Below are 12,052 nucleotides of genomic sequence, written 5' to 3'. Positions count from 1 at the left end.
TGAGGTCTCAGAAAACATTTACCAAGGCCCCAGACCTTCATTAACTTCTTAGGACAATGGTTTGTTCACAGTCATCATTAGGAAACCCCAGGTGACACAAACTGTAAGGCTGTATAAATTGACTCCTCAGACCTTGTCCCAACAATCAGCAGCCATGTGATCTTTTCAGTAGCTGCCCAGCTTTCCGAAAAATAAAATAATTCATGTTCACAATGCAGGAGATGGCTATAAGAACATAAAGCGCTGTCAGGTAGCTGTCTCCTCAGTTCAAAATGTTAAGAAATGGCAGTTAACAGGAACGGTGGAGGTGAAGTTGTCTTGAAGACCAAAAAAAAAAACTTTCCGAAAGATCTATTCATTGGATTCCTAGAGAGACAAATAAAATCACCAGTTGACTGCAAAAGGCCTTCAGGAAAATTTCAGACTCTGGTGGTGCACTGTTCTAGTGTTAAGCTATACCTGAACAAATATAATCTTCATTGTAGAGTCAGCAGAAGAAAACCTTTCCTGTGTCATACCCACAAAATCCAATGCCAGAAGTTTGCAAATGAACATTTAAACAAGCCTGATCCATTTTGTAAACAAGTCATCTGGACAGATGAAGTCAAAATAATGTACAGAGGTATGACTGGAGAAAACGGGGTGCTGAATTCCAGGAAAACAACCCCTCTCCAACTATTAAGCATGGGGGAGAATTAATCATGCTCTGGGTTTATGTTGTCATTGGCAGAGGTAAGAATGGACTCAAATAAATACCATCAAATTCTGGAAGCAAATATTACTCCATCTGTGAAAAAGTTTAAGTTAAAAAGAAGGTGGGTCCTACAACAAGAAACACCTCAAAATCTACAATGGAATACTCCAAGAGGTGCAGGTTCACTTTTTTGCCATGGGCCTCACAGTCCCCTGACCTTAACATCATTGAAAATCTGTGGATAGATCTCAAAACAGTGTGTACAAAATATCTCAATAATCTTGCAGAGTTAGAAGCCTTTTTCAAGGATGAATGGGTGAAAATACTCCAAGAAAGAACTGAAAAAGACTTTTAGTTGGCTACAAAAAGCCACAAGCTACAACAAGCTGTAAAACTTGCCAAAGGGGGTGTTAAGTATTGCCCATATCAGGTGTCAAACTCTTGCTTCAGGCATTTCTCGTTTTTTTGAAATTTTGTACCTTTGAATAATGCAAATAAAAAGGCAATCTTGCTTAAAGAAAGAATTAAAGAAATATGTCATCTATAACTTTATGCCTTTCAGTGCTGCTCACTTAACTATTCACAGTAACAGACATTTTAAGCGGGGTGTCCAAACTTTTGCATGTAATCATTTTCACCTGTAAGCATGCCCAAGCAGATATATTATTCGAACGGACACTGCCCAGGAAATGTGTATAGTAATATTTTTTAGTGACCTGCCATACTGGAACTTTAACATACTGTATATAAAACTTCTTAAATTTTGGAAAAATCAAGTAGTTCAGCATAACTTTGGTCATAACAGTGCTTACACTGTTGTAATTTTACTTTAATTTATAAATGCTAATACTGCTTTGAAAAGTGTACTTGGTGAATCTGAAGCTTTCACTTCAAATCAATACTGCTCTAGTTACAATTTAATTTTTCACAACTAGGTTTTATATTCTCCAAAATGCTTTTTTATGAACCCAACAGTTCTGGGGACAAAAATGAGGATAATAAGAAAACATTCAATGCCAATAATCTCACTCATCTTGTAAGTAAAATTCTGATAATGTTAAGAACAGCTTCACTAGTTATCTTAGCTTGACAAAGTTTTGCTATTTGATATGTGCCATACTGATCACTGATCACTTCTCACAGCAGAGGATCCAATGGCAGTTATATCATCACTAACTCAATAATCTAAACACATTTGCTCATATATTTCTGTCCATTAAATGTATTACATTGTGCTTTGTTCTCCGTAAAATAAAGTCAGAACATCAAATGGAAATGATTGATATCATTTGAATGACTTTTACCAAAAAAAAAAATAAAAAAAATTGTAGCATTATTGTGGCATGAAATGTGATATTGCACAAAAGGACAGCACACATATTTGTTACTGTACAAATTCACCAGAGATTCACTTTGAATTTAGAAGCTTACAAACTATTTATATTCTTACAAAAATGTGCCTCCAGCCTTACAATAGGAAATTTACCTATCATTCAATAAATATTTTCCATTTGTTTGCTTTTTTAAAATGTATTTCTACCTCTGCTAATGCAGTGATTAAAAGTCTCTTGTTTGAAAGACAAAATATGTTAATTTTTAATGCTATTTTGGGTAACTGTTTAAAAATACAAAAACAAAGAGCATCAAAACTGTTTCTTTAGAAGACAAAATGAAAATATCTTGAGTGAAGCAAAAACACAGATGTGTTAAGATATTAAATGAGAGCAATGTACTTAGTTTTTGCATAACCACTGAAAAAACAAATTCTTCATTTAGGTAAAGCGGTGTACCACTTTGACCATTGCTATTTTGCATCCCTATTTAGTCCAAATAGTAACTCCAACAACAGTGATAATATTAGTACTAACTGCATCCTCTTCCTTACGTGTACAAATGTTTTATTTATTTATTTTTGATTATTTGTGGAAGTGAAGACCATCTGCTGGCAACTGTGCTTCAGTTATTAAGTGCTTAGGAAGGTTTTGTCCTCCAAATAGTTTTTCTTTAAAACAAAATAAAGAATAAATTGAAGATGTCTTCTTTTAGTTTTTTTTCATTGAACTAGAGACCACATTATCACAACCAAGGATGACTAGGAGTTGAGTAGCTGTGGTCACCTTCACTCTGTGAACAATTCAGGCTTTCTGAGTCAGCAGAGACAAATACAGAACTCTCCACGTCAACCTCCATGTCCTCTGCAAAACATAATAAAAACAAAGTAAAATAAATAAAGAAAAAACAATAATACACCCAACCCAGTCAAAATCATAAAAAAAAAAAACACACAATTCAGCAAAGACTTCAACAAATACAGATTTCAAGAAATTAATAATTAGCAGCAACACACTTGCAAATAACTATACTGATAAGTGGAAGCTTCACTACATTTCTTACCAACAAAGTTATCAAAAGTCACCACACATGAAAATGTTTTAATAAGATCTATGTAGATATTTCCAGATTATTATTTTTTTTCACTACAGACATACGGGAAGCCTAGCTCGGAAACCCAGGAAGCAAACCTGAAAAGGATACCAGACAACTGAAATGTTGGCAGAGCATCGCTGGTTCATTGAGGTGGGGAAAGTGACAGATTGAATTGTCACTGACCACAGATAAGCAGTATGAAACAGAGCTGGTGCTAAGACTGTGCGCAGACAAAGGACAATACAGATTGCATAGCTGTTGTAGATTAGCAGTGGAGGGAGAGTCTCAAAGCTTAGATCCAGACCTGGAACACTGAATGCAGCATCCGTTCAGTGAAAGAAGACAGCCAAGAGACCAGTACACCTGAAGCTGCAAACAAGGAAGTTTGCCTGGACACATAAGATGGACAAATCACTGCACATAAATGCAGCATTTAACATCCCTACTGCACTGTATGCTAGTGTAGTACTTAACATCCTTGATGTTACTCTTGATGTTACTCTCTTTTCTGTTTCTTTTTCCGGTGGCCTGTGCCACCACCACCTACTCAAAGCTTCATGATGCTCCAACAATGATGGACGGATTAAAAGGCAGAAGTCTACGTGACCATCATCATCATCAAGCCCTTCCGTGAGAATCCTAAATCCAAAGAGGACTGTTTCATTTATGTTAGGTAGAATGCCCAGAGGGGACTGGGCGGTCTCATGGTCTGGAATCCCTACAGATTTTATTTTTCTCCAGCCGTCTGGAGTTTTTTTTGTTTTTTCTGTCCCCCCTGGCCATTGAACCTTACTCTTATTCGATGTTAATTAATGTTGATTTATTTTGTTTTATAATTGTGTCTTTCATTTTTCTATTCTTTAATACGTAATGCACTTTGAGCTACTGTTTGTATGAAAATGTGCTATATAAATAAATGTTGTTGTTGTTGATGTGTACTCGGACAGTGCAGTGTATGGTACCTTTGGCCCATGGCTGTAAATGTGAAGGGCTTTAACTCAGGTTAGCCATAAATCTTCACTTGACTGTATTTAAATTTAAGAACAGTGTAAACAGTTTAGAAATTAGTTTTGCCATAGAAGGATACTAGTCAACTTTCAAAGCTAACATTTTTTTTTGTATACAATTCTTGTTCCTATTCAACTTATTTGGATCATCTAAGAAAAGTATTGTTGTGATGTGAAATCTTGCATATAACTTGATAAATATGTCTTTATTACTTAGGCAAAACAATGTAATAGTAGTGTTACATTAGTGAGAAGCATTCATGTTTAACACAGGAATGGGTCTCTTTGAATTTTACGATAGGGTTGAGGGGAAGTACCTCAAACTAGTTTGGCAAGTGTTTCTCTGCCAACCCCCACACAAAGCCAGGCTGCCTAACTACCAAGCTTTACCTTAACATATGGTTGGTGGGGGCAGGTGTGAAGGTGTTCTATTCTCCCATTGGTGTGAAGTACGGCTGTTTGGAACTGGCTTGTATCAGGCGCCTTTAAGTACAATGACGCCCTACTGACTGTAGGGGTTGGACAAAAAAATCTGTAAATTTGCTTGCTCTCTCTCTCTGTCTCTCTTACCTAAATGAAAGACCATCACACCATGAACTGAAAAGGAAAACACAATGAAGAGCACAACTCGGCAGCCATATTGAGACAGGCATGCAGCCTGTTCTGAAAGCTGACCACAAATGATGCCTTGACTAGAGACATTTTAAGTAACTAACAAGTCTGTGTGCCACCTGAAGCTACACATCACCATTTATCAGGTTGTATGGTTGCCAATATTCAAATGTACTTTGCATATAATTATTATTTATGATATTATCAATAATACATTGCTTAAATTGTAACTTACTTGTCTTTTACTATACCCAATTGCCTGAGGTTATAGATGTAGAAAGGAAGGTTGAGAGAAGTTATATGGTACAGTACCTTATAAACAGTGGTAAGTCTGGGAGATTTGAGGCATTCTGACAAAGGCTACACATTAATAATACAAAAGGGGAAAGTAGAGTAAAATAATACTCTACCAAGACAAAACAAGTACCGATATGTACATTTTTTTAATCAATATTCACAAAGGGTGTTTGGGCCTTTCAAATAAAGCCCTTTGGAGTACATTTAAATGAACAATATGCCTCAAAATAAATCAATTAGATATTGCCATGAGTGCTGACTTGTCAATTATTATCAGAAAAAATTAAAAATCATAGGCTAATTAATTTTTACCACATTCAACAGGCAATTATTTATAACTAGCAAAATACCCGCACTTCTCAGCGGCTAAGTACTGCATTAAAATTTTTACTAAGAAGAAAATTTTACCTTTTTAAACTGAGGGAAAATATGCCAATAATTATTTGTTAAGGATCTCTTTGTATACCATGTTGTCAGTTCGGCCCTCCCATTGTAACATGACCAAGCTGTGCGCTGAGCTTACTCTTGAGCATGCAACTTACAGTTGGGCATGTGAACAGTAATCTTGTCTCAAATCTCACAGCTTGGATTGCTGCTGTCATAATCGGTTTGAGTTTCATGGTTTGTTTCAATTATGACAGTATTTGCAGGATTTGTTGTATTGAAGTGACATTCGGCATCTGTCAAGCATTGTAAGCACAGAACCAGTTTCAGCGATAAAATCACATCCAGCTTTTGAGAGTTTAAACATTCATAAATATCAAAGTGTCCACTACTGAAATCGTCACATGTGAATCTAAGATGTTTAAGAGGCATTGGCGGTTGTCGAAAGGTGTAAAATATTTGGCCATTTCGGTACACTTGAAAGCGACAACCGAACAATTCAGCGGCAGATATCAACTCACATGCAGAACCATAGGTGAAGAGCTTAAGCATTTCACTCTTATAATGCTCCTGTCTAGTATAATTGTCTCCTGTACCGTCATCAGTCCACACCTTGAACCTGTCCCAGTCATTCAATACATAAGACACAAAGTTCCTCTGGATATCAAGAGTGAGCCTGATATGGCCGTGCAATATGTAACAAAGAGAATGGAAAAGGTAGGTGGTATCTCCGGGCATGGAAACTACTCGGTAAGTGATAGTTCTTTGATCGATAGTGATCATCTCGATAGAAATGGTAATGGGGGTTGGAATGATAAAGGAAATGGGTACCTGAGCAATGGAAAGTAAGTATAAAATACCTATACAATAATTATAATTGTAATAAAGAAACAATAAAACAGCGGAGAAGCCGTGAATTAAACAAAAAGGCTGTAGATATCAGTAGGGAGACGTGAATCCCGTGGCGAAGTAAGGAACGGAATGTAGAGACTGGAGCGACGGACGGCCTTATATAGGCAGGCAGCCAACAACGTGGGAGGCGTTGGGATGGGGGACCCAACGCCGCCTCACACAGTGACCGAGCTGCAGGCTATGGACGTATATATGTACGTAAGTAGGATTCAGTTAGCGTTGGGAACCCGTGTACCAAATTTCTTGAAGATGGGCCCATAAGTAACAAACACTGTTGAAAAGTTCAATATGGCGGCCGATAGTGGTATCATACCACCAAAATAAGTACGTACATTGGTTTCGGTTAGCTCAGGGAAGCCACCTACCAAATTTCGTGAAGATGGGGCCGTAAATAAGAAAGTTCAACATGGCGGATGTTGTTGACCGTTACGCGTAGAATTTCGAAATGAAACCTGCTTAATTGTTGTAAGTAAGCTATAAGGAATGGGCCTGCCAAATTTCAGCCTTCTACCTACACGGGAAGTTGGAGAATTAGTGACGCTTGGAAAGTTCAATATGGCGCCAACAGTGGTGCGAAATAAGAACGGACACGTTAAAAGTTCAATATGGACAGTGGCATCATACCACGAAATAAGCACCAAATTTCAGCCTTCTACCTACACGGGAAGTTGGAGAATTAGTGATGTTGGAAATTTCAATATGGTGGCTGACAGTGCCGTCATACCGCCAAAATAAGTATGTACATTGGTTTCGGTTAGCACAGGGAAGCCGCCTACCAAATTTCGTGAAGATGGGGCCATGAAAAAGAAAGTTCAATATGGCGGATGTTGTTGATCGTTATGACCGTTACGTGTAGAATTTCGAAATGAAACCTGCTTAACTTTTGTAAGTAAGCTGTAAGGAATACAGTAGGTCTGCCAAATTTCAGCTTTCTACCTACATGGGAAGTTGGAGAATTAGTGATGAGATAGTCAGTCAGTCAGTGAGGGCTTTGCCTTTTATTATTATAGATAAATCTGTAAACTCGGAACAATAAGTATCATTAAAAAAACAACATGCTTGGTCCTCAATGAATGGCGAAATGGAGTTTTTGAATACTTGTTTAAAGGCATAATATGCTATTTCTGAGTTTCTTTTTTTCTTTTGGGTTACAGGCATAATTTGTGCTCTTTGGAGAAATGACAAAATATGTAGTATTTCATCTACCTTAATAAAAGAGTGTGTGTGTCCATCTGGTTGCTATGTCTCTGTCATTCCAAAATAATCAATTTAATTTTGACTGTTGAAATTAGCCTTCCACGAGTGCCAACTGTAATTCATAGTTATCAATAAGATTGTGTAATAAAAAGTACCCATTAGAGAGTATCCTTGGGAGAAAGCAGGTCATTGTGGCGCTTTGCCAATAAGTCAAAGTCGATGAAGTACTGAATTATTGTAATATGCAAATAATGGAGCTGTAAGATTGTTTCTAGTGCAATGCAAATACACTCCACCGTTGCGTAGCCATGCTAGCATAGTTCCTTTCTTATTTCATCCATTTTTAGACTGGAAGGCAAAATTCCTTAAGCTATCTTGCATTTTTTTACTTTCATGGTCAGATGGCTAAAGTTTGCACAAGCCGCCACCACCACCACTGCTTATACAGGAAGCATATTATAGAACAAGCCACATATGAATATGAAATCCATGGAAACCTAATCAATAAAATCATTTGTTTTTAACTTTTAATGAAAGTTCATTGAACTTCAGTTATCACCCCTAGCCAGTAAAACATCCATCCATCCATTATTCAACCCACTATATCCTAACTACAGGGTCACGGGGGGTCTGCTGGAGCCAATCCCAGCCAACATAGGGCGCAAGGCAGGAAACAAACCCTAGGCAGGGACCAATCCCACAGCATGCACCTAACCTGCATGTCTTTGGATTGTGGGAAGAAACAGGAGCACCCGCAGGAAACCCACGCAGACACAGGGAGAACGTGCAAACTCCACGCAGGGAGGACCCAGGAAGCGAACCCAGGTCTCCTAACTGAGAGGCAGCAGCGCTACCACTGCGCCAATGTGGCGCCTGCCAGTAAAACATGATTATTAAAAATCATATTTGAAAAACTGTTGAATAGATAAAGTGGTTCTTAACTTTTTATCCCCTTTTGGCATGTTACCAGGTAGTGCGAGTGACAGAAAGCACCATAAAATGTATGGTAGTTAACCTTAATTTTTTTTTCTTTTGAATTCTGCTACAGGAACATCTTGAACTGATGTGCAATTGGCACACAGTGTCTCCATGGTTTCCACTCAGATTAAATAGCAAACCTACTTTTTTCTTCTGTAAGTGCAATTAAAAAACAGTTCTGTATTGTATCTTTAAAAATGACTGTTGCTAAGGTAATGGTTAAATTTAGGGATGCAACAATACCATTTTTCTTAGACCAAGTATGACTACCAATACTTGTTTTTTAGTATTCGCTGATACCAATACCATTTTAGTGATAGAAGATAGTATTTGTTTAAGTCAACTGTCAACTTCACTGTTAACATCAAATAGAAGACTCATAATTTGGAATAAAATAATTCAAAATTGAAAAATAAATCAGCATTTATAAAAATAAGGGTGATCACAGTGACTGTAACTGTATCTCTCTACTAAATATTATAGGCAAAGTCTTTGCGTGTGTTGTTCTAACTTGATTGCAAGTCCTAGCCGATCGCATTTATCCAGAATCACCGTGCAGCTTTACGGCTGAAAGATGCACAGTTGACATGCTCTTCTTTACATGTCAGCTCCAAGAGAAATGCCAAAAACAAAGCAAACCACTATACATCGCATTTATAAACCTGACCAAGGCTTTTGACCTTGTCAGTAGGACAGGTATGTTTCAGCTGCTAAAGAAAATCGGATACATCCTCCCATCCCAACCCCTCCGAAAGCTTAGAATTATAACCTTCTTTCATGTGGATACACAGAGTGTGGTCAGCTACGATAGGGACATTTTTGACCCCTTCCCAATCAAGAGCAGTGTGAAACAAGGGTGTGTCGTTGCACCGACTCTTTTTGGCATTTTCTTCTCCATGCAACTGAATTACTCATTCAAGGGCTCTGTCGAAGGCATCAACCTTTATACCAGGAGTGACGGGAAAATTTTCAACTTCACTCGACCAAGGGCAAAGACCAAGATTCGCACAATCCTCATTAAAGAATTGCTGTTTACTGATAATGTGGCTCCGACATATACTGAACCAGCCCTCCAACAGCTGATCAACCATTTTGTATATGCCTGCAGGGAGTTTGGTCTGGCAATTAGCATTAAGACCACCAATATCATGGGCCAGGATGTACCTGCTCCACCTTTAATTGGTATTGACAGCACAGTGCTTGAAGTCACAGACCACTTTACTTACCTGGGTTCCCATCAGCAGCAGCAACCTATAACTCGATAGTGAAATTAACAGCTGACCCTGAGCACCAAACTGAAGGTATACCAGGCATGTGTCCTCAGCACCTTGCTGTATGGCACTGGACTCCTGGACTACTTATGCCAGGCAGGAAAATTGTGTAGAGAGCTTCCACCTTTGCTGACAAGGTTACCATCACCACAGTACTGGAGCAAGCAGACTCATTGAGTATACATCTTCTCCTTAGCCAGAGACTACTGCACTGGCTGGGACCTGTACATTGAATGCCATATGGTCACTTGTACATATTATGAAAGTGGCAAAAGCACATTCTATATATTTACAAATAATAAGGCAAATTATTTTCATTTCTATTGCTTGGTGTACTGAAAATAGGAGTTTCAATACATACTTAATTGAGTGATTTTTATACACTAATAACTGAACATAAATTCCAGTAAATTTACAAGCTTAGTACATATCCTTACCTCTGTCTGAGTCAGACCTTTCAGAAGATAATGCTGACCCCGTACTGTCACTTCGTATCCTTTCTTGACCTCTTAATAGCTGCTCCAGTCTTCCCCGTAGCCCTCTTTGCTCCCACCGTAGCTTGTCCTTTAGACGCTGTGCAAACTCATCCTGTTCCTGTAATTTCTACAAATAAAAAAGCAACATACCAAATCTTATACAGTAATATACAATATATACTGTACAGTACACGATATAAACACATTCACAATACTGCAATTTAGTCTTCCTGGAAATATTTCGAAATACTGCACTGAAAATGTACATTTCAGATTTTGTGATGTGAATGTTGATCTTAAAGGGTAAATATAAAATATGCCATTCTAAAACAGCTGTTGCTTTTCTGACTTGTAATACAGCATTTCAATCAGGATTTCACCCACAAAAAGACGACCAAGTTTTTGAACAGTTGCAAGTTATATCTCCCAGTATCACGAAAACAGACCTGAAAATATTTGAGTTTTTATCTAAATGTTTTCTAATACAAACAAAAGTCTATATTATTTGTATGTTATTTGTGAAATGACATATTTCAGCATGTTCACTATTTGCAGAAAAATCTATGTAGTGGATATCCATTTTAAGATCTTCAGTGAGAAAACAGCATAAATTGAAAACATTTCAAATATGAATTTATAACTGCTTCAAGAGTGAAATGATCCATTTAGTATACTATCGTTACCTTTATTTCTCGTGTTGCTTCAAAACCAAAATAAATCTGTAACAGAAAATACTTTTGTTTTTATACTACAAGAGTAAAAAAGTTTCCATTCACTGACACATAAAACTAAAAACATGTTATGTCATGTATTTTCAAATGTAGGTAGGACTGTTTTCACAGAAAGGTAGAAAAATTAGAGGACACAAATGTGGGAACATGGAATTGTAGAATTATCACTGTTTTGGAGCTTTTCCATACTAAAGTTAGTTCAGCTTGACTGAAATGTATTATGCATCAAAATGATTCCGTATGAGGTTTCATCCTTTTCTTATACATACTATACAATACCTGTACTAAAAACTTGATCCGTGTTTTTATCAATAATGGCATGTTAATTCTACTTGAAAATATAAAACTATCCATCTTAAATACAAAAATATCACAAGTGGTTGTTTTTGAAACATTTTGATATTCTTTCTTCATTAAGAACTTTGTCTTTATAGGCTGGTACACTAAGATAACACGTTGCACTCGGATGCTTCAAAGGCCTATCAATTCATTAGACTTTGTTTCGTCTCAAGTATACTTTAAATTGGCATTAGAAAAAACTTAAAACGAGAACAGGCCATTCAATCCAACAAACCTGCTCAGTTCTGTCTGCTTAATTCCTCCAAAATAACATCAAGTACAATTTGGAAGGTCCATAAAAACCTACTGTGTACCACACTACCTGGTAACTTATTTCATGTGTCTATAATTCTCTGCGTAAAGTAAAACTTCCTAATGTTTGTGCAAAATATTAGCCTTAACAAGCTTCTAACTGTGTTCCCGTGTTCTTGTTAAACTAATTTTAAAGTAACAACCTTGATCCACTGTACTAATTCCCTTCATAATTTAAAAATCTTCAATCAATTCACCTCTTAATTAATCTTGCTTAAACTGAAAAGGCTCAGCTTTTTTAATCATTCCTCATAACTCATCCTTTAAAATTCCAGAATCAGTCTAGTCGCTCTTCTGTTGATTTTTTTCTAGTGCTTCTACAGGTGCCAGTCATAAAATTAGAATATCATGACAAAGTTGATTTATTTCAGTAATTTCATTCAAAAAGTAAAACTTTTATATTAGATTCATTCAT

General features: G+C 37.0%; 1 protein-coding gene across 2 annotated transcripts in view; it reads right to left on the bottom strand.

The window, feature by feature from the left end:
- Positions 1-896: 896 nt before the first annotated feature.
- mxd3 (MAX dimerization protein 3) overlaps positions 897-12,052 on the bottom strand; it is a 66,385-nt gene continuing 55,229 nt past the window's right edge. For both annotated transcript variants that reach the window (XM_039774920.1, XM_039774922.1), the window contains exons 5-6: positions 10,217-10,382; positions 897-2,889 (exon numbers count right to left, since the gene is read on the bottom strand). In XM_039774920.1, the coding sequence (XP_039630854.1) occupies positions 2,771-2,889; positions 10,217-10,382 (285 nt within the window). In that variant the 3' untranslated portion in view covers positions 897-2,770. The remainder of the gene's footprint in view (positions 2,890-10,216; positions 10,383-12,052) is intronic.

Source organism: Polypterus senegalus, chromosome 13 (assembly GCF_016835505.1).
Source record: "Polypterus senegalus isolate Bchr_013 chromosome 13, ASM1683550v1, whole genome shotgun sequence".
In the NCBI taxonomy this organism is placed as follows: Eukaryota; Metazoa; Chordata; class Cladistia; order Polypteriformes; family Polypteridae; genus Polypterus; species Polypterus senegalus.
Note: the sequence above shows the minus strand (reverse complement) of the source record. Positions and strands in the feature narration are given on the sequence as shown.